We start from the raw sequence: 22305 nt of genomic DNA, 5'->3' as shown, positions 1-22305 counted from the left end.
GCTCGGGACGCTCCTGGGCCAAGCCGATCGTGATGGCGTCCGTCGCCACCGGCGGCTCGTCCGCGATGGTCTTCTCCTTCTCCGTCTCGGTGAGCGCGACGCCGGCCTCGGCGTCCATCGTGCGAGGGCTGGACTGAATTCTTGTTCGACCTTGTTCGACGTTCCCAGATGGCAGCAACGGCCAGGGGGCAGCCGGATGGGCTTTCAAGATGTGCCTGTCAGATGGCTTGACCTCAACCAAAAGGTTGCACTCTATGATGCCGCTAGTTGCCCCCCCAGCGTGGTGGCTCCGACTTGAGGGGCTCGATTGCCATGCGCTTCTCGCTGCCGCTGTTGCTCGCGGCGTCGCTCGCCGACGCCTTCCAGGCGCCGGCGGGTCGCGCGCGGCGCTGCGCGCCGCGGCCGGCGCTCGCGGAGTCGTCGCTCGTGCTCGCCGACGCCGAGGCGGCGCTCGGCGGCATCGTGAAATTCCTGCCCTTCCTCGGCATCCCCGCCGTCGTCGTGGGCATCCCGTTCGTCGTCTACAAGCGCCTATCGGCCCTCGAGGGCGACGACTACACGGACAGCGTCTTCACCGACAAGGACCCGTACCAAGGCGTCAAGGTCGAGCGCGGCGGCCCGTCGCAGCGCGAGCTCCAGGAGCTGAGCTACGAGGAGCTCGTCGAGCGCTTCGGCGACCCGACGCTCAACGACTCCGAGTCGCGCCAGGCGGCCGCGGCGCGCCAGGCCGCGTCGCGCGCGCCGGAGCCGGCCGCGCCGGCCGCGGGCTTCGAGCTGCCCGCGCTCGAGCTGCCGAAGTTCGAGCTCTTCGGCAAGCCGGCGGCGCCGGCGCCGGAGCCGGCCGCCGACGAGCCCGCGGAGGAGGCGTTCAAGTTCCCCTGGCAGTAAGACGCGCCCTAGCCCGCCGCGAGCTTCTGCCGCGCGTCGAGCCAGACGCTCGGGAAGTAGTAGGCCCGCGCGGGCGCCTGGTCGTCGACCCAGGCGAAGCCGCCGTCGACGAGGCCGCGCAGCGCGCCGCCGGCGCGCGCGTCCGCGTCGCCGCCGCGGAGGCCCGCCGCGAGCGCGGCCGCGTCGACGCCGCCGCCGCGCGCGGCCGCGACCTCGACGGCGCGCGCGGCGTCGTCGCTGAACTCCGCCGGCGCCGAGAGGATCGCGTCGCCGTTGATGACGCGGAAGCCGTCGCCGAGCGCCGCCAGCTTGGCGACCGCGCGCTTGACGTCGTCGCGCGAGATCGCGTCGTCGCCGACGCGGTCGAGGAGGTCGTCGAGCGCGATGAGGCCCCCGTTCTCGCCCCGCGTCGCCGCGCAGCACTCGACGACCTTGACGCCGACCTCGTAGTAGAAGTCGCCGACGCCGAGCGCGTCGGCCCAGAAGCCCTTGGACGACCGGAGCGGATCGACGCCCGTCTCGTAGCACATGGCCGTGAACTGCCGGCGGAAGACCGGGTCCTCGCGGATGCCGCGCTTGTGCTTCGCCGCGAAGGCCTCGAGGGACCGCCGGAACGTCGCGAGGAACGCGCCGACGTGCGCCGCCTCCGTCGCCTCCATCTCCGCGGCCTTGGAGGCGTAGCTCTCCTTCTCCTGGGCCTTCTTCTTCACGGCTTTCACGCCGACGCCGCGCCGCCGGTGCATGGCTTTGCTTCTAGGCGGTGTCGGCGCGGGTCCGACGGCTCGCGCCGGCGCGCGCGACGAGTCCTTGAAGCCTAATTGAGGGCACGGTGAGTTTTGCCACAAAGGCTTGCCTTATGTGCCTCTTGGCACGCCGCCATTTCGTCGCCATTGACACGCCATGGGCAAGTCGAAGAAGCGCGGCAACAAGTTTTTCGCCGGCGACCCGTTCTTCGCGGCGCCGGCGGAGCAGAAGCAGAAGCGGCCCAAGCAGCAGGAGACGACGCACGCCGCGCCGCGCGCCACGTCCGAGGCGCCGCGCCGCGCGCCCGGCGACGCGGAGCAGAAGCGGCCCAAGCAGGCCAAGCCCAAGGCGCGGCCCGGCGACGCGGACCGCGTCGTCGCCGGCTTCCACCCGCGGAACCGGTACCGCGGGTCCTACGACTTCGACGCGCTCGTCGCGGCGCTGCCGGATCTCGCGTCCGCGCTGACGACGAATCCGCGCACGGGCGCGCGGACCGTCGACTGGCGCTCGGAGCGCGGCGTGCTGCTCCTGAACGCGGCCATCCTCGCGGCGGACTACGGCGTCGCGGGCCTCGAGGCGACGCTGCCCGCGGGCCGCCTCGTGCCGCCCGTGCCGTCGCGCGCGGACTACGTCCACGTCGTCGCGGACCTGCTCCGCGGCGACGGCGCCGGCGACCTCGCGGGGCTCCTGGGCGTCGACGTCGGCACGGGCGCGTCGGCCATCTACCCCATCGTCGGCGTCGTCGACTACGGCTTCGAGTTCGTGGCCACGGACGTCGACGGCGGCTCGCTGGCCGCGGCGCGCGCGCTGCTGGATCGCAACGCGCGCGTCGGCCGGCGCGTGCGCCTCGTGCGCCAGACCTCCGGCGCGCCGCACCGCATCTTCGACGTCCTCGCGGGCCTCGAGCGGCCCGCGGCCTTCACGCTCTGCAACCCGCCGTTCCACGGTTCGGCCGACCAGGCGGCCGCGGCGGCGGCGAAGAACGCGGCGCACGTCGGCGGCGGCGGCGGCGCGCTGGCCTTTGGGGGGACGTCGAACGAGCTCCACTGCGCCGGCGGCGAGGACGCGTTCGTCGCGGCCATCGTCGCCGACTCGAAGACGTGGACCGCCGCGGCGCCCGACGCGGCGCCGGTCTGGTTCACGACGCTCGTCTCGCGCAAGCACCGGCTGAAGCGGCTGCGGTCATTAGCCGAGGCCGCGGGCGCGGTCGACGTGCGCGCGGTCCAGTTCGGCGGCGGCGGCGGCCACGGCAAGATCGCCCACGTCCTCGCCTGGAGCTTCCTGGCGCCGCCCGCGCGCGCGGCCCGCCTCTCGCGGGGCTAGGTCTTAGGACGCCGCGCGTTTCTCGCTCAGGCCCAGTCGACGGGCGTGAGGCCCGTGCAGCCGTTCTCCTCGAGCTTGTTGAAGGCGGCGCTAAAGTCGGCGAGGAACTTGGCGTTGTCCGCGGCGTAGATCTCGGCCCACTTGCGGAGCTTGGCGTCGTCGCGGAGGAGGAGGTCCGACGGGAGCATCATGAGCTTGCCGCTCGGGTCCTCGAACTGCGCCGGCCCGTCCCAGGCGCGCGGCGTCCACTTCGTGTTGAGGACGAGCGAGTAGTAGGAGTTCGTGAGGAGGTTCGGCGTCGGCGTCCAGGGCCCGTCGTAGCCGCTGGCGTCCGGGTGGCACCGGCCGAGCGCGTGCGCGCCCGAGAGGACGACGATCTCGCGGTCGTCGAAGCCCATGCGGTAGAAGACGCCGTCCCGGAGGTGGGCCGCCGTCTTGTCGGGCGAGCCCTTGTCCGCGGCGGGGAGGCGGCCGTCGGGCGTCACCGCGGACGCCGGCTCGTCGACGCGGCCCGCGCTCCAGGGGATGACGGGGCCGTTCGCCTCCTTGATCGCGACGCAGCCCGCGAGCGTGAAGATGTCCGCGTAGCTCGCTCCGGGGAACTGCTTCTTCACGGGCTCGAGCCAGGCGACGGCCTTGGGCAGGCCCGCGTTGCCGCCGTGCGCGAGCTCCTCCTTGAAGCGGATCGTGCCTCCCTTACTGCCACCGTCGGCCGCGAGCTTGCTGTAGGTGCCCGACGAGTGCCACGCGAGGCGCAGGAACGTCGGGCCCTTGTCCGGGTCGGCCTTGATGATGGCCGCGATCGCCGCGGCGACGCGCTTGTAGTCGACGTCCGCCGTCGGGGCCGCGGCCGCGGCCGCGCCGGGGAAGCCCAGCAGCGACTCGCTCGTCACGACGGCGGCGGCCGCCGCCGACGCCTTGAAGAACGCCGCGCGCTCGACCTCATTCGACGGCAGGCGCGCCGCGAGCCGCTGCGACAGCGACCGCTGCAACTTGTCGACGCCGCCGCCGGCGTGCAGGCCGTGAACCTACCAGGTACCGGAGTTTTTTTTGCAATGCGCTGCTGTGCCATTGGACACTGCGTACCGCACAGCGTCGGCCAGGCAGACGAAGAAAAAACCGGCGCGCGCGCTGGACCCCATGGCCTCGATCTTTGCCCAGAATTCGAAGGCGGCAGACTTCAAACACGACTGCAACGCCGCGTTTGACGCCACACCAATCAGCCGCCGTCGACCACCGTGACGAATGCATGCAGATATCACGCTACATATGGACGTTACGAAGCGACGCCACCGTCCGGTTCGTCGCCCGGGACGAGGGGCGCGTGGAGGCTGCGGTCGACAGACCCGGGCAGGCGCTCGAGGGACGAGGCGCGGTCCAAGGACCCGCGCGACAGGTTGAGCATCATCATGGGCCGCCGCTGGACGGCCTCGCGGAAGGACGGGCTCGCGGGCTCGTCGCGCGGCCGGCGGCGGCGCGCGGGCGACGCCGCGGACGGCGTCGGCCGCGCGACGAGCTCGCCGTCGCTGCCCGCCGACGACTCCGGGTCCGTGAAGCCGTCGTGGTAGGACTCGGGCGTCGCCGGGCGCCGCGCGGGCCGCGGCGCGTCCTCGGGCGGCAACACGACGACGCGGCCGTCGGCCTCCTGCGCGACGCGGCGCGCGACGTCCGGGTTGACGGACTGGAGCACGGCCTGGTGCGTCGCGATGAGGCGGTCCTGCTTGGCGACCTCCTCCTCGAGGATGCGCAGCTTCTCCTTGCGCGCGAGGTACCGCCGCTTCTCGGCCCGCTCCTTGCGCCGAAGCCGGTCGCGCCCCTTCTCGAGCGTCGCCTTCTGCGCCGCGAGGATCTGCTGCGAGTAGAGCAGGTACTGCGTCGCGTACTGGTTCATTCGCAGCGCCTTGCGCCCGAGGCCCCGGTCGTCGCCGCCGTAGGCGAGGAAGCCGTCGTCGGCGTCGCCGACGCAGACGTCCGCGAGGAAGGCGCGCAGGGCCGACGCGTCGCCGAGCTTCTGGAGCTGGCGCACGTTCGTCGACGCGACGCGCGGCCAGTTGATCGGCGCCGTCAGCTCCTCGAAGGCGAAGCGCGGCGCGGCCATGTGGAATTTGGGCAGCCCAACCGTCCGGAAGACACAACGGATATAGATCGGCCTTCTTTGACAGTTCAGCCGCTCTCCCTCAGCGCCGCAGAGCAAAAGTTGTCGCCCCTCGTCATTGCGCCGCACGCCCGGAACGCCAACCGCCCCATGACGTCCGTCGTCGCCGCGGCGTCGCCGCGCGCGGCCGCCGCGCCCGCCAAGGCCACGAAGCACAAGAAGGAGCGGCTCAAGCTGCCGCGGGCCCCGAAGCTCGCGCCCATCGACGGGGCCGAGGAGCCCGCCCCGGCCGTGCCGTCGCTGGCCGCCGTCGCCTGCCCCTTCTCGCCCGGCGCGCGCGCCAACGTCGCCGGCCCGCGGCCCGCGTCCGCGCGGCCCGGCTCGCGGCCCGGCGGCGGCCGCGGCGGCTGCCGGCCCGCGAGCGCCAACGCCGCGCGCCGCGCGCGGCCCGCGAGCGCCAACGCCGCGCGCCGCGCGAGCCACGCGTCGGCGACCTTCGCCGAGGAGTACGTCCGCCAGCAGCGCGCGGGCTGCGAGCGCCCCGGGGCCATGCGCTTCTCGGGCGACCGCGACCGCGTCGCCTACGAGCCGCCGGCGGCGCGCGGCGCGGGCGGCCGCACCTTCGCCGAGGAGTGCCTGCGCCAGCAGCGCGCGGGCTGCGAGCGGCCCGGGGGCATGCGCTTCTCCGGCGACCGCGTCGCCTACGAGCCGCCGCCGGGCAGCGCGCGGTCGCGGTGCACGCCGCCGTCGTCCGCGGACTCCGCGAGCCGCGCCTCCTACGCGGAGCTGCCCTTCGCCGAGAGCCTCGCGCGCTCGGAGCGGTCCCACGAGCGCCGGAGCCACTTCAAGTTCTCCGGCGCGGCCTTCGCGCGGCCCGCGGCGCCGGCGGCGCCCGACTCCGTGCCCTTCGCGGAGGCGCTCGCGCGCGGCCAGCGCAAGTCCCAGCGCTCGGGCGCCATGAAGTTCGCGCCGGCGCCCGCGCCGCTCCCCGCCGCCGCCGCGCCGCCCGCCGCCGCGCCCGCGCCCCTCTTCGCCGCGGACCTCGCGCGCCTCGACGCGCGGCCGCCGCGCCGCAAGAGCGCGGCGATGAAGTTCGCCGGCGCGCTCGCGCCCCTCGACGCCAACGCGACCTACGCGCCCGAGGGCGCGGGCATCCTCGAGAAGGTCCGCCAGCAGAACTACCTCGCGCCGAAGAAGCGGAACCTCATGAAGTTCGCGTGAAACACCGCGATTCGACAAGGCCCGCGGGCACCTAAGGTGCGGTTTCAGCGGCGTTGTCTCGTTTTTTCGTGTGCGGATCTTCTCCACGGGTGCGAGTCGGCCCGGGTACGAGACAAGCCTCGCTTTAAATTTGGGCGCGCATTCCGCGAAACGGACCGAAGTTTTGGTGTGAAAGGGCTCGTGTGTTTGACCTCTCTTACGTTACTCTTACGTTTGGTTGACGCGACCAGTGACTGGCGGCCAATGCTGTACTTGTCAAGAAATCGAACGGACGAGGCCATCCGATTGGCTCCGCGGGCTGCCCTAAACATTGACCCTGGCTGTTTTCGTTGGTCCACGTATTCTTCGGCCTCCGCAGCGCACAGTTTTGCAAGGTCAAGTGCTGCCCCGCTCCTTCTCCGAGATGGCCGCGCTCGATGTCATCCTCGGCGGGTTCCAGGTCGTGCGCAAGGCGCAGAAGCTCGTGACGCGCGGCGCCGGGCCGCGAACTCAAAAGGAGCCGGTGAAATCGCGGGTGAAAATGGCGCGCGAGGCCGACCGGGGAGCGCGCGTCGTGCCCCTGGGCGCCGGCGCAGCGCCGCGTTCGCCGGGCGCTGCCCGGACTCGGGACGACGGGCCCGAGGAGAAACAGCGGCGCGTCATCCGTGCAAAAACGCCTCCGGAGAATCGCCGCCCGCCGCGGTTGTGACGGAGCGTCCCCCGCGGCGCCGAGCCCGCCGGCGCGGGCCGGCGGCGGCGGCGACGACGACATCGACAACTCGAACGAACGACTCGGAAATTAGCAGCCGGCGCGCGCGGCCCCCACGTTGGCCCCCCCGGCTGCCATATGTATGTGTGTACATAAGATAGTGGCACGATTCCCGCCGCGGCGGAGCGCGCGCGGCGCGATGCCGAGCTCAATGCGCGTGTCGTGTGTGGCGAGCTGGGTGCGTGGGACGCGTGTCGTGTGAGAGCAGAGGCGAGCTGGATGCGTGGGACGCGTGTCATGTGTGGAGCAGAGGTGAGCCTCCACGACCCTCCCAGGGCTAGCGCTGGCGGAGAGACTCATGTCCCTCGCCTGGGGGTTCCAAGTTGTGACCTCAGGCGGGGGTAAGGGAGCGGCGTGGTCTACTCATGCCAGGAGGCGAGCTGGGTGCGATGTCTTAAGTTCGGCGAGCTGGGTGCGATGTCTTAAAGTTCGGCGCTCGAGCTGGGTGCGATGTCTTAAGTTCGGGGGGGGGGAGGGGGGTCGACAGCGGTGCTTTCGCGGGATCGAGAGAGGGGCGGCGACGGGCCACACCCGCCGCCGCGGCGGTCCGGCGGCGCCGCCTACTCGTCCTCCTCGGCGCCCTTGAAGCCCGCCATGAGCTCCTTCTCGACGTTGGGCGGGACGAAGTCGTAGGACGCGAGCTTCATCGAGTAGGACGCGCGGCCCTTGGAGATGGAGCGGAGCGACGACACGTACTGGAACATGTTGGCGAGGGGCACGGAGGCGCGGATGGTCTTCGTGTTGCCGCGCTCGCCGAGGTCGCCGACCATGCCGCGGCGGCTGTTGATGTCGCCGATGATGTCGCCCATGTAGTCCTCGGGCGTGACGACGTCGACCTGCATCATGGGCTCCATGAGGCGCACCTTGCCCTTGCGCAGGCCCTCGCGGCAGCACGCGCGGCCCGCGATCTCAAAGGCGAGGACGCTCGAGTCGACGTCGTGGAACGCGCCGTCGACGAGCGTCGCCTTCATGCCGAGCACGGGGTAGCCCGCGAGGACGCCCGTGGAGAGGACCTGCTCGATGCCCTTCTGGACGCCGGGGATGTACTCCTTGGGCACCGCGCCGCCCTTGATCTCGGAGCAGAACTCGAAGTCCGTGCTCTCGTCGCCCTCGAGCGGGGAGAACTGGACCTTGACGCGCGCGTACTGGCCGCTGCCGCCGGACTGCTTCTTGTGCGTGTAGTCGACCTCGGCGGGCGCCGTGATGGCCTCGCGGTAGGACACCTGGGGCGCGCCGACGTTGGCCTCGACGCCGAACTCGCGCTGGAGCCGGTCGACGATGATCTCGAGGTGGAGCTCGCCCATGCCCGAGATGACGGTCTGGGCGTTCTCCTCGTCGTACTGGGCGCGGAAGGACGGGTCCTCGGCGGCGAGGCGCGCGAGGGCCTCGCCCATCTTGTCCTGGTCCTTCTTCGACTTGGCCTCGACGGCGACGGAGATGACGGGCTCGGGGAAGTCCATCTTCTCGAGGATGACGGCGTTGTCGCGGTCGCACAAGGTCTCGCCCGTCGTCGTCTGCTTGAGGCCCGCGACGGCGATGATGTCGCCCGCGCACACCGTCTTGACCTCCGTGCGGTCGTTCGCGTGCATCTGGAGCATGCGCCCGACGCGCTCGCGCTGGCCCTTGACGGAGTTGAAGACGGAATCGCCGGCGGCGAGCGTGCCCGAGTAGATGCGGCAGAACGTGAGCGTGCCCACGAAGGGGTCCGTCATGATCTTGAACGCGAGCGCGGAGAAGGGCTCGGCGTCGGACGACGCGCGCTCCATGGCCGTCTCGCCGTCGAGGGACGTGCCCTTGATGTTCTCGACGTCGTCGGGCGCGGGCATGTAGTCGACGATGGCGTCGAGGAGGGGCTGGACGCCCTTGTTCTTGAACGCCGTGCCCGTGAGCACGGGCACGAACGCGTTCGAGAGCGCGCCCGCGCGGATGCAGCGCTTGAGCGTGGCGACGTCGGGCTCCTCGCCCTCGAGGTAGGCCATGAGGGCGTCCTCGTCCTGCTCGATGGCCGTCTCGATGAGCTCCGCGCGGAACTCGGCCGCGCGCTCCTTGACCTCGTCGGACACGGGCGCGTCGTCGATGGGGATGCGGTCGAACTTGGCGCCCATCTCCTCGCCGGACCAGATGATGGCCTCGTTCGTGACGAGGTCGACGACGCCCTCGAAGTCGGCCTCGGGCGGCGTCGGCGTCGTCGCGATGGGCACCTGGAGCACCGCGGGCACGGCGCCCAGGTTGTCCTTGATCATCTGGACGCAGTTGTAGAAGTCGGCGCCCATGCGGTCCATCTTGTTCACGAAGCACATGCGCGGCACGCCGTACTTGTTCGCCTGGCGCCAGACCGTCTCGGACTGCGGCTCGACGCCCGCGACGCCGTCGAAGACGGCGACGGCGCCGTCGAGCACGCGGAGCGACCGCTCGACCTCGAGCGTGAAGTCGACGTGGCCGGGCGTGTCGATGATGTTCACCTGGTGGTCCTGCCAGTAGCACGTCGTCGCCGCGGACGTGATCGTGATGCCGCGCTCCTGCTCCTGCTCCATCCAGTCCATCGTCGCGCCGCCCTCGTGGACCTCGCCGATCTTGTAGGACTTGCCCGTGTAGTAGAGGATGCGCTCCGTCGTCGTCGTCTTGCCCGCGTCGATGTGGGCCATGATGCCGATGTTGCGGTACTTGGCGAGGTCCACCGTGCGGCCCGTGGCGTCGCTGACCTTGACGGCGTCGCTCATGCGCACGACGGTCTTCGGGCTCGTGCGCGCCGACGGCGCGACGAGGGCCGAGGCCGACGCGGCGAGGGTGGCGGCGGCGGCGAACTTCATCTTGGTCGTCTCGGTGCGCGAGGACAGCTCACAGAGACACTGACGATGCGAAGGGCGACGGCTCTGTGTTGGCGGGACTGCAAGCGCCCGAAGGAAGGTCGGGGCAGCCTGCGGACCCCCGGCCAAGCGCGCGCGCTCGGTCCAAGGTCACCAGCACGTCGGCGTCTTCCTCGCCAAGTTCGACGGCCGGCCGGTGATGCTCGTGTGCATGTCGCACCCGTGCATGCGCAGCATCGACGCCGCGTTATTCGTCTCCGAGTTCCTGCGGCTCGTCGTGCTGCGCGCGGGCGTGGAGCCGACGGCCATGGACGACTCCATCCTCATGTGGTGCGGCTACCGCCACGGATCTACAGAGCCCGCGGGATCACAGCAGCAAAACGCCCCACACATCCACTACTACGACACAGTGTTTTTACCCCTCCGCGTTCTCGCCGCCCTGCGGCAAGAGCCGCGCGAGCTTCCGCTCGAGCGACGCGCGGTTCACCTCCGTCGCGTCGGCGCGCTTCGAGTCGAGGAGGAAGCGGCCGTTGGAGAACTTCATGCGGCTCGTCACGCGCTTGATCGTGTAGGCCGAGTCGGACCCGTCGTCTTTCACGACTTTCAGGATGTCGCCGCAGCCGGTCGTCGGCGACAGCGCGAAGACGCCGACCATGTTGCGCGGCGGCGTCGTGTCGTAGACCTCGTAGGGGTACCGCTCCTCGCTCATCTTCTTCTTCGCGCTGAAGACCGTCGCGTTGCTCGACAGGTCGGCGGCGTCGACGTCGTCGTCGGACGCGAGGAGCGGTCGCCTCCGCGTCGTCGTCGTCCGCTGGACGATTCGGTGCGGCAGGCGCGGCTGCAGCGCCAGCGCGGCGAGCGCCGTGCACGCGAGGGCCACGACGGCGCGGAGAAGCGCCATGGGTGCGACGAAGCGGCACAACTCGGCGGCCGCGGATGCGAGTGACGGTGCTCTCTGAGTCGATTGGCCGACCTTGCCCTACCACATCCAACGCGCCCCGCCGAGAGTTACGATGGGCGGTAGCTAGCAAGGATAAAGGGTAGCGCAAGCAAGCAAAGGAGCGAAGAAGGACCACTCGTAGAGCGCGGTCGCGCGCCGCCCTGTGAGCGGCGCGGCGATGCCGGAGCGCCCCAGGAGACCGAAAGATGACCCCCCACCGCTCCAGCAGGACTTCTCCAAGACCGTGCAGCGGAACCCGTCGGATGCCGTCTCGAGGGCGGCGAACCCGCCGCCCGGCCCGCCGCCGACCGTGCCGCCGGCGCTCGCGTCCGAGTCGCAGCTCCGGAGCCGGAAGCGGCCGCCGCCGACGGGCGAGCCGCCCGCGGACGCCGTGCGGGATCTGCGGCCGCCGCCCAAGGAGCCGCTCCACATCCCCGGGCCCGACGCGAGCCAGGTCTACGCCGTCACGCGCGACCCGCCGCCGTCGGCCGCCGCGGCGCCGCGGGGCGGCGCGCCGCCGCCGCGGAGCGGCGCGCGGGGCCCGCCGCCGCGCGGCGCGCCTCCGTCGCGCGGGCCCGGCCGGGGCCCGCCGCCCCGGGGCGCGCCGCCGCCGCGCGGGCCCGGCGCCGCCGCGGCGTCCGCGGCGTCCGAGGAGCCCGACGTGAAGCAGGCGCTCATCGCGCGCGCCGCCGAGGCCAAGACCGGCGGCCGCCACGCGCCGCCCATGATGCAGCCCGGCGCGCGGCCGACGGCGCCGGGCCAGCCGCCGCCGCGGCCCATGCCCCGCGGCATGGCGCCGCCCCGGGGCAAGCCGCCGGCCGTGCGCCACGACGCCGAGGGCCACGTCGTCCACCCGCACGACCAGCCCTCCGCCGCGCCCGACGCCAAGGCGGCGCCCGGCGCCGCCGCGCCCGCGGTCGCCGCGGCCGCCGGCGCCACGGGCGTCCCCGCGGCCGCCGGCGCCAAGGGCGTCCCCGCGGTCACCGCGGCGGCCGGCGCCAAGGGCGTCCCCGCGGCCGCCGCGGCCGCCGGCGCCAAGGGCGTCCCGGCCGCCGGCGCCAAGGCGACGGCCGGCGGCGCCAAGGGCGTGCCCACGTCGAGCGCCCAGCTCCCCGCGGGCGCGGGCACGCTGGCCGTGCCGCCGTCGGCCTCGCCCGGCGCGGGCGCGCCCGCGGAGCCCAAGGCGCCGCCGCCGGGGCAGGGCCCGCCGTCGCCGCCGGCGCCGACGAAGCGCGGTTTCGACGCGAGCGTGTCGCGCGAGTCCACTTCGACGCGAGCGTGCCGATCGCTCGTTCGCTCGATCGCTCGTCCCCGGAGTCGCGCGGAAGACGACCGAGCCCGCGCAGGCCCCCGCGCGGCGCGCCGCCCGACGCGATCGCGACGGCCGGCGAGCCGTCGACGGCCATCGTCAAGAAGGGCAAGCCGCCGAGCCGCGAGGCGCGGCTCAAGCCGCCCTACCGGCCGCCGCCCGGCGCGCCCCGGGGCAAGCCGCCGCCGCGCGGCGCGCCGCCGGGCTGGCGCGGCGCGGGCGCGGAGCCCGAGCCCGAGGAGGAGGCCGAGTCGACGGTCGAGATGATCAAGGGCGCGCCCAAGGGCCGGCGGCCGCCGCCCACGGCGCCGCCGGCGCGCGCGCCGCCGGTGGAGCCGCCGACGCTCCGGGCCATCCGCCCGAAGCCGCCGGACGACGCGCCGCCCGAGGCCGCGTTCGGCAGCGACGACGAGTCCGTCGTGCCCGGCCCGCCCGACGCCGAGCTGCCCATCGGCAACGCCGACGGCCGCGCGCCGGACCCGCCCACGGACCAGCCGCCCGACGACGGCGTGCCGCCGCCGCCGCGCGACGCGCCGCCGCTCTCGGGCGTGCCGCCGCCGCCCGCGGACGCGCCCATCAGCTCGCTCGCCGGCGCCGACGCGCCCCAGGGCGACATCGACGAGCACCTCGCGCGCACGGTCAAGGCCGGCCGCCTCAAGATCCGCTGCATCGAGGCGCTGAACATCCACCGCCACGGATCCAAGGCCGAGAAGACGAAGATCGACGCGTTCCTGCGCTTCACGCTCGGCAAGCACAAGAAGGCGCCCCGGAAGAAGACGAAGATCCAGCGGCGGAGCAACCACCACCCGAAGTTCGAGGACGAGGAGATCCGCTTCGACATGATCGACCCGACGGACTTCATCACCAAGGGCGACATCGACCTGACGATCGAGCTCTTCGACCAGAACGCCTGGAGCGACGAGCTCATCTGCCACACGAACATGAGCATCCTGCGCTTCATGGTCGAGAACGACCCCGTCGTCGAGACGCTGCCCATGATCATCGAGCACGAGACGACGAGCGACAGCGGCGTGCGCCTCGAGTTCAGCTTCGACCCCGCGGTCGTCGGCATGTGCGTCTTCACGTTGTACGAGGGCCGCAACCTGACGAACATGGACAGCGTCGGCAAGCAGGACCCCTACGTCAAGCTCACGCTCGGCGAGGACTACAACAAGCAGTCGAAGACGATCACCGACGGCGGCACGGACCCATACTTCGAGGAGGAGGAGATGGTCATGTGGATCGACGAGAAGGGCTGGACCAACGATCTGCTCGTGCAGGTCTTCGACGAGGACATCGGCACCGACGACCTCATCGGCCAGTGCCACGTGCCGCTGCTGCCCTACATGATGGTCCGGCCGCAGCACGCCAAGGAGCAGGTCTTCGAGCTCTTCAACAAGGTCGAGGCGGAGCACCGCGGCGAGCTCCTCATGAAGCTCCAGTTCCTGCCCGCGGGCAAGCTCACGATCCACTGCCTCACGGCGAAGAATCTGCGGAGCCGCGACACGCTCGGCCGCCAGGACCCCTACGTCGTCTTCACGGTCGAGGGCGAGTGCCAGTCCATCTCCAAGCGCACCCACGTCGACCAGGACGGCGGCAAGGAGCCCCAGTGGAACGAGGTCATCGACATGAACGTCGTCGACCACCACGAGCTCTGGATCGAGTGCCACGACCACGACGTCATCTCGTCGGACGACTTGATCGGCAAGTGCCGCATCTCCCTGCTCCCCGTCTTCAAGCGGGGCCACGTCGACACGTGGATCACCATCAAGGAGGAGAGCGAGTGGGGCAAGCCCAAGCCCGCGGGCGACATCCACCTCATCTTCGAGTTCGAGGCGCCGTCGGGCATCCGCTACCCGCAGCACTGCCCGGGCGTCGACAGCTTCGACGAGACGGACCGCGTGTCGAAGACGCGGGAGGCGCTGAAGGAGGCCCAGAAGATGCAGCAGGAGGAGGGCGAGAAGGTCGAACTCGCGGACCAGATCCTCGACCGCGCGAAGCCGCCCAAGGTCCGGACGACGGAGTTCTCCGACGCGGAGATCGAGGCGGCCTTCAAGTTCATCGACCTCGACAAGAACGGCTACATCGGCGCGTCGGAGATCCGCCACGTCCTCGTCTGCATGGGCGAGCTCATCACCGACGAGGAGGTGGACATGATGATCAAGATGGTCGACAACGACGGCGACGGCCAGGTGTCCTACCACGAGTTCTACGACGTCGTCACGGACCCGGACCCGGCGCACACGGACTTCCTGGCCAAGGAGGACCAGAACGAGGCGCCGGGCGACGGCGAGAAGATGGACGCCAAGGCCCACGAGCGCCACAAGGAGCTGAACCTCCGGAACCGGAAGCGCGAGATGATGGAGCAGTTCGTCACGGAGAACTCCGTGGGGCCCGCGGAGGTGCTCCACACGTACCAGAAGTACCGCCAGCTCCCCACGGAGCGCAAGGTCAACGCGCTCGTCGACTTCGAGACCTACTGCGAGATCCTGTCCATCGAGCCGACGGGCGAGACGCACATGCTCTTCTCGCTCTTCGACGTCGAGGCCGACGGCGTCCTCGACATCAAGGAGTTCATCCTCGGCATGTGCAACTACGTGCCCATGGACCAGGACCAGCGCATCGAGCTCGTCTTCGACCTCTACGACGAGGACAAGTCGGGCTTCCTCTCGCTCTCGGAGCTCACGGGCATCCTCCAGGCGAACCACATGCAGTCCAAGCAGGCCGTGCGCAAGAAGGCCGACACGATCATCAAGCAGGCGGACAAGGACGGCTCCGGCACGCTGAGCCGCCAGGAGTTCGAGGTCGTCTCCCTCAAGTTCCCCTCCGTGCTCTTCCCCAAGCTCGCGAAGAAGGGCGACGAGGAGACGAAGACGCTCGACTCGGGGTCCCAGCTCATGCTCGAGTAGTAAGCGTCCTACGTGTTTACCACGTCGCGCTCCTCAGTTCGCCGCCGCGGCGAAGGCCGCGGCCTCGGCCCAGCGCCGCTGCGTGACGAGCTTCTTCAGCTTCCGCCGCTGCGCGTCGTCGGGCGCCGCGACGAGGCCGTGGACGTAGGCCGAGATGAGCCGCTCCTCGTAGGACGCGCCCGACTTGGGGCCGTACTTGTGGTTGCTCTCCAAGTCGTCCGGCGCGTCGCAGACGCGATCGACGAACGCGAAGACGGCCGCGACGTCCTCGTCGAGGACCCGCTGGCCCTTCTCGGCGTAGCCCACGAGCCGGTGCGTCGCGACGGGCACGAACTCGTCGTCCTCCTCGTCGCGCACGAAGTTGAGCCGCCGGCCGCCGACGTCCCGCGGCGTCGCCTTTTGCTTGTTCGCCGCCTTCCGCGAGCTGTCGGTCACGCGCGCGACGGCGACGGCGTCCTTGCCGCGCTTCTTCGAGGGCGTCGAGGGACCTGCGCGCGCGGGGCGTCGAGGCGCGCGCGCGCGGCGCGCGCGGCGCTGGAAACGTCCGTAAACGTCGGAGAGCGTTTCGGGAGAGCGCGCGCGTCTTTGAGGGGGTTTTGACGACGCGGGTTTCGCGCTCGCCATGGGCTTCGGCAAATCCCTCCCTCCTGGGCTCGTGGGTGGGCTCTTTCTCATGCGATTTCGCGCTGCGCGCGCGTCGACCGGAGCTCGTCGCGGCGCGCTCTCTCCTGAGTTTGACCGCCGCCGCCGCGCCGAGCCGACCGTGCTGCTCGACTCGATCGCACTTGCCGCCGCACCTCGTCGTCGTCCCTGGCCGGAATCTGCACGTCCGTCGGCGGGCAGACGCGCCTCCAGCCATGCGCCGCGCGCTCGTCGCGCTCTGCGCCGTCGGCTGCGCCGATGCGCTGCAGCTCCGGCCCCAGGTCCGCGCGCCGCGCCACCGGCAGCGCCTCCAGCGTCGGAACCTCGTCCAGCCGGCCTCGGCGCAGCCCGTGGAGCCGCGGCCGCCCTACGCCCTGAGCGGCCTCGAGCGGCCGAAATATCGCGGCGCGGCCATGGGCTGGCTGCACAACACGGGCCAGTGGTACGCGCTGTCGGCGGCGTACGTCGCCGCCGTCGCGCAGCAGCTCCCGAAGCCGCTGAACTACGGGTCCCTGGCCCTGCGCGTCGCGCTCGTCGCCGCGAGCTCCGCGAGCGTCTACATCAGCGACGGCTACCACAACGCGGACAAGCGGCGCGAGGGCGTGTCCGAGGCGGGCGAGCTCGGGTGGCTCCGGTGGGACTACATGGGCATCTCGCTGATCCTGTCGACGAACTTTTGGCTCTGGGCGTCGAACCTGGGCTGGGTCAGCGGGCTGGGCGCGCTCGGCTGGGCGTCGGCGGCGGCGACGCTGAACATCGGCCTCTGGGCCTGGGGCGTCGTGCCCAAGTACTTTGGCCACGTCGCCGTGAAGTTGACGCTCGCGGCGCAGTTCGCGGGCCTGCTCCTCTACCTCGTCATCGTCGCGCTGCGGTCGCCGTCGCCGGCCTGCAGCCTCATCTACGCGAGCTACGTGCCGGGCTTCATCCTCTACGCGACGAAGTTCCCGAAGAAGGGCAAGTTCGGCTACCACGAGTACTTCCACTCGTCCGTGCTCCTCGGCCACCTCGTCTCCATGGGCTTCGACCTCCACCTCCTCGGCCTCTTCTAAGGGACACACAACGCGTTGTTAGAAGTAGGCGGCCACGTCCCGGCCGGGCTTCGCGAAGAGCCAGTCCTCGACGAGGACGAAGTCGAGGTCGTCGAGGTCGTCGAGCATGGCCAGCGCCGCGGCGACGGTGTTGCAGATGGGCTTGCCGCGCGTGTTGAAGGACGTGTTGATGAGGGCGCCGAGGCCCGTGAGCGCCTTGACGGCCAGGAGGAGCGCGTGGACCCAGGGCTCGTCCGCCGGGCCGACGGACTGGTGCCGCGCGGTGCCGTCGAGGTGCGCGAGCGCGGGGAAGGCGCGCGCCGTCGCCTCCGTGAGCCGCGGCGCGAGGCTCATGTAGGGGCTCCGCACGTCGGCGCCGAACGCGGCCTCGAGGTCGTCGTCGGCGATCATCGGCGCGACGGGCCGGTACCACTCGCGGAACTTGAGCCGGTTCATGCGCGCGCGGACCTCGTCGGTGTCGGGCACGGCGACGAGCGACCGGTGGCCCAACGCCCGCGGGCCGTACTCCTGGCGGCCGCGGACGATGGCGATGATCGGCTTCCTTCCGGAAGCCGCCGCGTCCGAGTTCAGCAGCTTGGCGAGGAAGTCGACGCCCCCGAGCGCCTCGAGGCTCACGGCGCCGCGCGCCGCGGCGGCGCCGGGGAGCGCGTCGAGGTCCCAGAGCCGGAAGCCCGCGTACTGGTGGTGGACGACGGTCCTCGACGGCGGCGCGAGCGCCCAGGCGCCGCCGGGCCCGAGGCCGCCGTCGTTGGGGCTCGGCGGCACGAAGAGCTCGACGCCCAGCGCGTCGCGCACGGCCTGGTTCGCGAGCACGTTCAGCGCGCAGCCGCCCGTCAGCACGACGCCGTCGACGGCCGCCGCGCCGCCGACGTGCGCCAACAGTTGCCCCACGATGTCGACGACGAAGCGCTCGAACATGAGCTGGGCCGTCGCCGCGACGTCCCGGAGCGCCTCCGGGGACCCGTCGGCGCACGCGACCCGCTGGAGCTCCGCGCCGTAGACGCGCGGCAGGTGGCCGTAGCGGCCGCCCTGCGACGCCGCGGACTCCTCGAACCAGTCGTAGAGGTCCAGCAGCAGCTCGTCGCGCGGTGTGCCCGCCGCCGCGAAGCCCATGAGCTTGCCCGCGAAGCCCAGGCGCCCCTTGAGCTCGCGCAGGTCCTCCGGCTTGTCGAAGAACTCGACGCCGCCGTCGCCCGCGGCCCGCGCGTCGCCCGCGGCCCGCGTCGCGTCGCAGAAGAAGTCGAGCGCCGCGCGCGTGCCCGCGACCTCGGGCAGGAGCTCCGCGATGTTCGTGTAGGCCTCGCCGAAGTTGTAGTCGAGCGTCGCGAGCTTCGTCAGCGTGCCCCGCGCCGCGTAGTACGCGAGGAACGCGCCGTCGTTGCCGCCGCCGTCGAAGGACACGACGAGCGCGCTGCGGAAGGGCGACGCCTCGTAGGCGCCCGTCGCGTGTGCCCTGTGGTGGTCGACGATGGTCCACTCGCCGACGGCGTAGAAGCGCTCGACGAGCTCCGGCAGGTGCAGGTACGGCTGCACGTCCGTCTGGTGCTTCATCTCGTCGTCGGACCAGGTGCGCACGACGGCGCCGTGGGCGAAGCCGCGGATGTGGCGGCCGTCGGGGCCTACCGAGCTCGTCGGTAACGATGTTTCATCGGGTTCCCACCCGAAATCTCTCGAGAAGTCGTCGCAGCCGCAGGACGCTGGTCGGGGCCCCGGCACTCGTCCGCGGCCGAGACGACCTCGAGCGCGCGGAGCCAGTCGGCGGAGAACTCTTCGTGCGTCCGCGGCGACATGTAGTAGCGCCGCTCGAAGAGGCGCTCGAGCTCGAGGACGCAGACGACGTTGCCGTCGCCGTCGGTGAGGGCGACGTTGGCGTCGTGGCCCGTGTAGAGCGCGATCGCGCCGCCGCTCGCCGCGGGCCGCGGCCGCGCGGGCCGCTGGAGCCGCAGGCCCTCGCCGTGCTCGAGGCTCGGCGCCCGGCCGAGCTCCTGCTCCAGGGCGGCGACGATGTCCTTGAGGATGCAGCCGTCGCGCGTGCAGCCCGTCGCCGTGCGGCCCGTGATCTTGTTGCGCCGGCTGAAGTCGCGGGCCGCCGTCCAGGCGTCCGAGGCCTCCGGGTCCCAGGTCAGCGTGCGGATCTCGTTGCCGTAGACATCGTTGTTCGTCTGGATCGGGATCTCCACGACGCCGTCGTCGAAGACGACGCCGGACACGGCGACGCACAACGCGAGGATCCGGCGCTCCATCGCGTTCGACCTGGGGCTGCCTGTTCAAGCAAGGGTTCAACGTTAGGCGCGGCGGACCGCACCCCTAGCTGCGCGCCTTGACGACGCCGACCTGGGCCGCGCGGATGACGCGGTCGTGGAGCTTGAAGCCCGTCTTGACGACCTGGCCGACGGTCTTCTCGTCCTTGTCCGGGTCGTCGTACTCGAAGAGGGCCTCGTGGAGCGCCGGGTCGAAGGCGTCGTCGGCGGCGCCGTACTCGACGAGCCCGTTGGACGCGAAGGCCTTGACGAGCTGGTTCTTCGTGAGCTCGACGCCCTCGCGGAGCTTGTCGACGGTGAGCTCCGCGTCGTCGTCCGCGGACTTGAGCGCGTAGCTCAGCGAGTCGGACACGTCGAGGATCGACTTGGCGAAGGACGTGGCCGCGAAGTCCTTGGCGTTGCGCACGTCTCGCCGCGCGATGGTCCGCGTGTTCTCCGCCTCGGCGATCGCGCGGAGGAGCTGGTCCTTGAGCTCCTTCGTCTCCTCCTTGGCCTTGGCCGCCGCCGCCTCGGCGACCTCGAGGGCGCTCGGCTCCGCGTCCGCCGCGGCCGCCGCCTCGGGCTCCGCCGCCGCGGCCTCCGCCGCGGGCTCCTCGGCCTTCGCCTCGCTCTCCGGCGCCTTGCTGGACAAGGACCGCACGCCGGGCGCACCGCACCGCGCCGGGCGCCGGAGCGTCGCGTTCGGCCGCGCCGCGAGCCGCGACGGCGCCGCGCACCGCGTCGAGCGGACGAGGAGCGGCGCGGCGCGGCGCATCATGGCGGACATCGTCGTCGTGGCGGCCGCTTCGCCGATCGATGTCTTGGCAATGCATTAATGGTGATAATCGTGCAGCTCATGTTGCCCCTCGACGGAGTGGGGCTCGCGTGCTCGCACACAGCCTTACGGCGCGCTCACGCGACGACGCAGCAGACCTTCCCGCAGTCGTCGCCGTCGCCGCCGCCGTCCTTCTTGTCGAGGAGGATGGGCGCGACCTTGGCGCGGGGCTTCCGCTCGCCGTCCGCGGACGGCCACCGGTTCAGCTCGACGCCCGTCTCCGAGGGCCGCCAGGCCGGCGTCGGCGGCTCGCCCGCCGGCGCGGGGGCCTCGGCCTCCGCGGCGATGGGGTTCGCGACGCCCTCGTCGTCGTCGTCGTCGTCGTCCGCCGCGGGCTCGGGGAAGTCGTCGATCGGCGCCGCGGCCGCGTCGCCGTCGTCGAGCGGCGCCAAAATATTGGCGACGGCGCCGCGCAGGGCCGCGAGCCAGGCGTCGAAGGCGTCGCCCGTGGGTGCCCTTGCGACGACGCAAGGCGCCTTGGCGCGCTCGGGCACGAGCGTGAAGGCGAACATCGCGGGAAACGACCCGTTCGCGTCGCGCCTGCGTGGACATCGACCGCCGGTTCGGGACGTCCCGACCGAACTTTGAAATGCTCGAGCTCGGTCACATCGAAGTCGATTCGGCTGATTTTTGGACGGATCGATGGCTCGCATCGGGTTCTCGAAGCCCAGCCGAAGCGTTTGTGTCAAGAGTACGAGCACATGGAAGTCGGGTTGATGATTTGAGTTCCGCGCGGCCGTCGCGCGCGCCGCCGACGGACGGCCGCACGCAGTCCGCGCCGTCGACGGAGCTCGACGCGGGCCGCGACGCGCCGTCGTCGCCCTCGCGCACGCCCCGCAGGAAGCAGGACCCGACGGCCCGCCGCTTCGCGCGCGCGTCGCCCTCGTTCGCGTAGAAGACCGCGAGGCCGCCGCGCAGGACGACGTAGCGCCGCGCGGTCGCGCCGCCGTTGGAGCAGTCGAGCACGCCCTCGAAGGACGCGCCGAGCTGGGCGCCCGCCTCGAAGAGGGCGTCGTCGCCTCTGAGCGCCGCGAGCCACGCGGCGCGCTCCGGCGCGGACCGCGCGCACATGAGGAACGCGCCGTCGGACCGCTTCTTGCCGCCTGGGCAGCACAAGAGTGATTCAAAGTCGCTTCAACGTGAGTGTTCCGCGCGCGCGCGTTCCGAAAGAAGCATCCACGCTTCGAGACCGTTCCGAGAGATGATCGCTCGTCCAAAAATCAGCCAAAACGAGTGGGAAACGGCCGAGATATGAGCCTTTGAAGTTGGGAATTTCGCTCTCTTTTGCTGCCCTGCTTGCCGCCCGCGGGCACGTCGACGAAGAGGCCGTAGCCGTGGTGCGCCGTGTCGGCGTCGTCGTAGGCGTGGGCGCCGACGACGTCCACGGACCCCTTGGCGGCCTTCGCGGGGTCCTCGTCCTCGTAGTACGACAGCGCGCCGCCTTTGAAGACCGCGAACCGCTTCTTCCACGACTTGACGGAGCTGCCCCCTTTTTTCGTGATCCACCCACTGTAGGTCGCGTCGCCGACGCCGCGGGCCGCGAGCAGCTCCGCCGCGCGGCGCAGCGCCGCGCGCGCCGCGCGCGGCTCCGCGGCCGCGCGAAAGGCGCGCCGCGCGTCCCCGTCCGCGAAGGCGAGCGCGAAGACGCGGTCCGGCGCCGTGAGCCGGAGCACGGCGCCGTCCTTGCCCGCGGCGCCGTCGGCGAAGTCCGACACCTCCGCGAGGGCGATGCTGCCCTTGACCTCGTAGCTCGCCGCGAGGGTCGGCGCGTCGATGGGGCCCTCAGTCTTGGGGCCGGCGTAGTAGTCCACGACGGCGCCGGTGACGACGAAGTAGCGCGCCTTGAAGGCGTCGAACTTGCCGTCGCCCCGCTTCTTCGCCCAGCACCCGTAGTCCTCCATCATTTCCAGGATCCTTGGCTCCCCATGCGCCGCAAAGGGCTGCACATTGGGGTGCAACAAGCCGATGTTTGCGTTTTTGCCAATTGGATTTTGCGCGTCCTCGCCGTAGATCAGTGGCAAGCCTGGTGCGCGACAACAACAGCCGCGCCACACACAGATCCTCGCGGCGCGCACCCCGCTGGGCGGATCGCGATGGGGTGTAGCGCGAGCAGGGATCCGGCCGTCGCGCAACAGGCACGGGCGCCGCCGTCGGCCGTGGCCCAGGGCCAGTACTTCGAGGAGATGGAGGCGGAGCCCACGGGCCCGGACCTGCGCGAGGACACGCCCTACGTGTGGTACTGGGAGGAGGACGCGCACCGCCTCGCGAACCACAGATTCTGGGACAAGCAGGGCAACTTCGTCGCGTACCCGCCCAAGGTGTCGACGTACCTCGAGGCCCAGTTCCAGAGCGGCAAGAGCGCGGACGCCTTGGACATCACGTACAAGGCGTTCCACGCGCACACGGGCTACTCCTACGGCGTCGACTTCCGCGAGATGAAGCAGATCAACAAGGGCACGGGCTACCGGCGGACGATCATGCGCCGCCAGAACCCGCACTATCAGCCGACCGTCGTCCACGCCGTCTACGCCGCGCCCGTCGAGGCGGGGGAGGGC

The 22305-nt window shown here is 71.5% G+C and overlaps 6 protein-coding genes across 6 annotated transcripts; 2 read left to right on the top strand and 4 right to left on the bottom strand.

The window, feature by feature from the left end:
• Window positions 1-941: 941 nt before the first annotated feature.
• Window positions 942-1631, bottom strand: AURANDRAFT_14209 (hypothetical protein; the record flags this gene model as incomplete). Its single annotated transcript, XM_009034874.1, has 1 exon — window positions 942-1631. A coding segment is annotated over one exon (690 nt), but the record flags the coding sequence as incomplete, so codon positions are not given.
• Window positions 1632-2981: 1350 nt separating this feature from the next.
• AURANDRAFT_20568 (hypothetical protein) lies at window positions 2982-3737 on the bottom strand (the record flags this gene model as incomplete). Its single annotated transcript, XM_009034873.1, has 1 exon — window positions 2982-3737. A coding segment is annotated over one exon (756 nt), but the record flags the coding sequence as incomplete, so codon positions are not given.
• Window positions 3738-7462: 3725 nt separating this feature from the next.
• Window positions 7463-9718, bottom strand: AURANDRAFT_36157 (hypothetical protein; the record flags this gene model as incomplete). Its single annotated transcript, XM_009034872.1, has 1 exon — window positions 7463-9718. The coding sequence occupies one exon, from the start codon at window positions 9662-9664 to the stop codon at window positions 7580-7582; it is 2085 nt and encodes a 694-aa protein (XP_009033120.1).
• A 4297-nt stretch (window positions 9719-14015) lies between these two features.
• Window positions 14016-14300, top strand: AURANDRAFT_19914 (hypothetical protein; the record flags this gene model as incomplete). Its single annotated transcript, XM_009035088.1, has 1 exon — window positions 14016-14300. A coding segment is annotated over one exon (285 nt), but the record flags the coding sequence as incomplete, so codon positions are not given.
• Window positions 14301-14413: 113 nt separating this feature from the next.
• On the top strand, window positions 14414-15002 carry AURANDRAFT_59835 (expressed protein; the record flags this gene model as incomplete). Its single annotated transcript, XM_009035089.1, has 1 exon — window positions 14414-15002. A coding segment is annotated over one exon (589 nt), but the record flags the coding sequence as incomplete, so codon positions are not given.
• Window positions 15003-18994: 3992 nt separating this feature from the next.
• AURANDRAFT_14864 (hypothetical protein) lies at window positions 18995-19471 on the bottom strand (the record flags this gene model as incomplete). Its single annotated transcript, XM_009034871.1, has 1 exon — window positions 18995-19471. A coding segment is annotated over one exon (477 nt), but the record flags the coding sequence as incomplete, so codon positions are not given.
• Between the last annotated feature and the right edge of the window lie 2834 nt (window positions 19472-22305).

This window comes from Aureococcus anophagefferens, assembly GCF_000186865.1.
Source record: "Aureococcus anophagefferens unplaced genomic scaffold AURANscaffold_2, whole genome shotgun sequence".
Classification (NCBI taxonomy): Eukaryota; class Pelagophyceae; order Pelagomonadales; family Pelagomonadaceae; genus Aureococcus; species Aureococcus anophagefferens.
The sequence above is the reverse complement of the archived record's forward strand: the minus strand, read 5'-3'. Positions and strand labels throughout refer to the sequence as shown.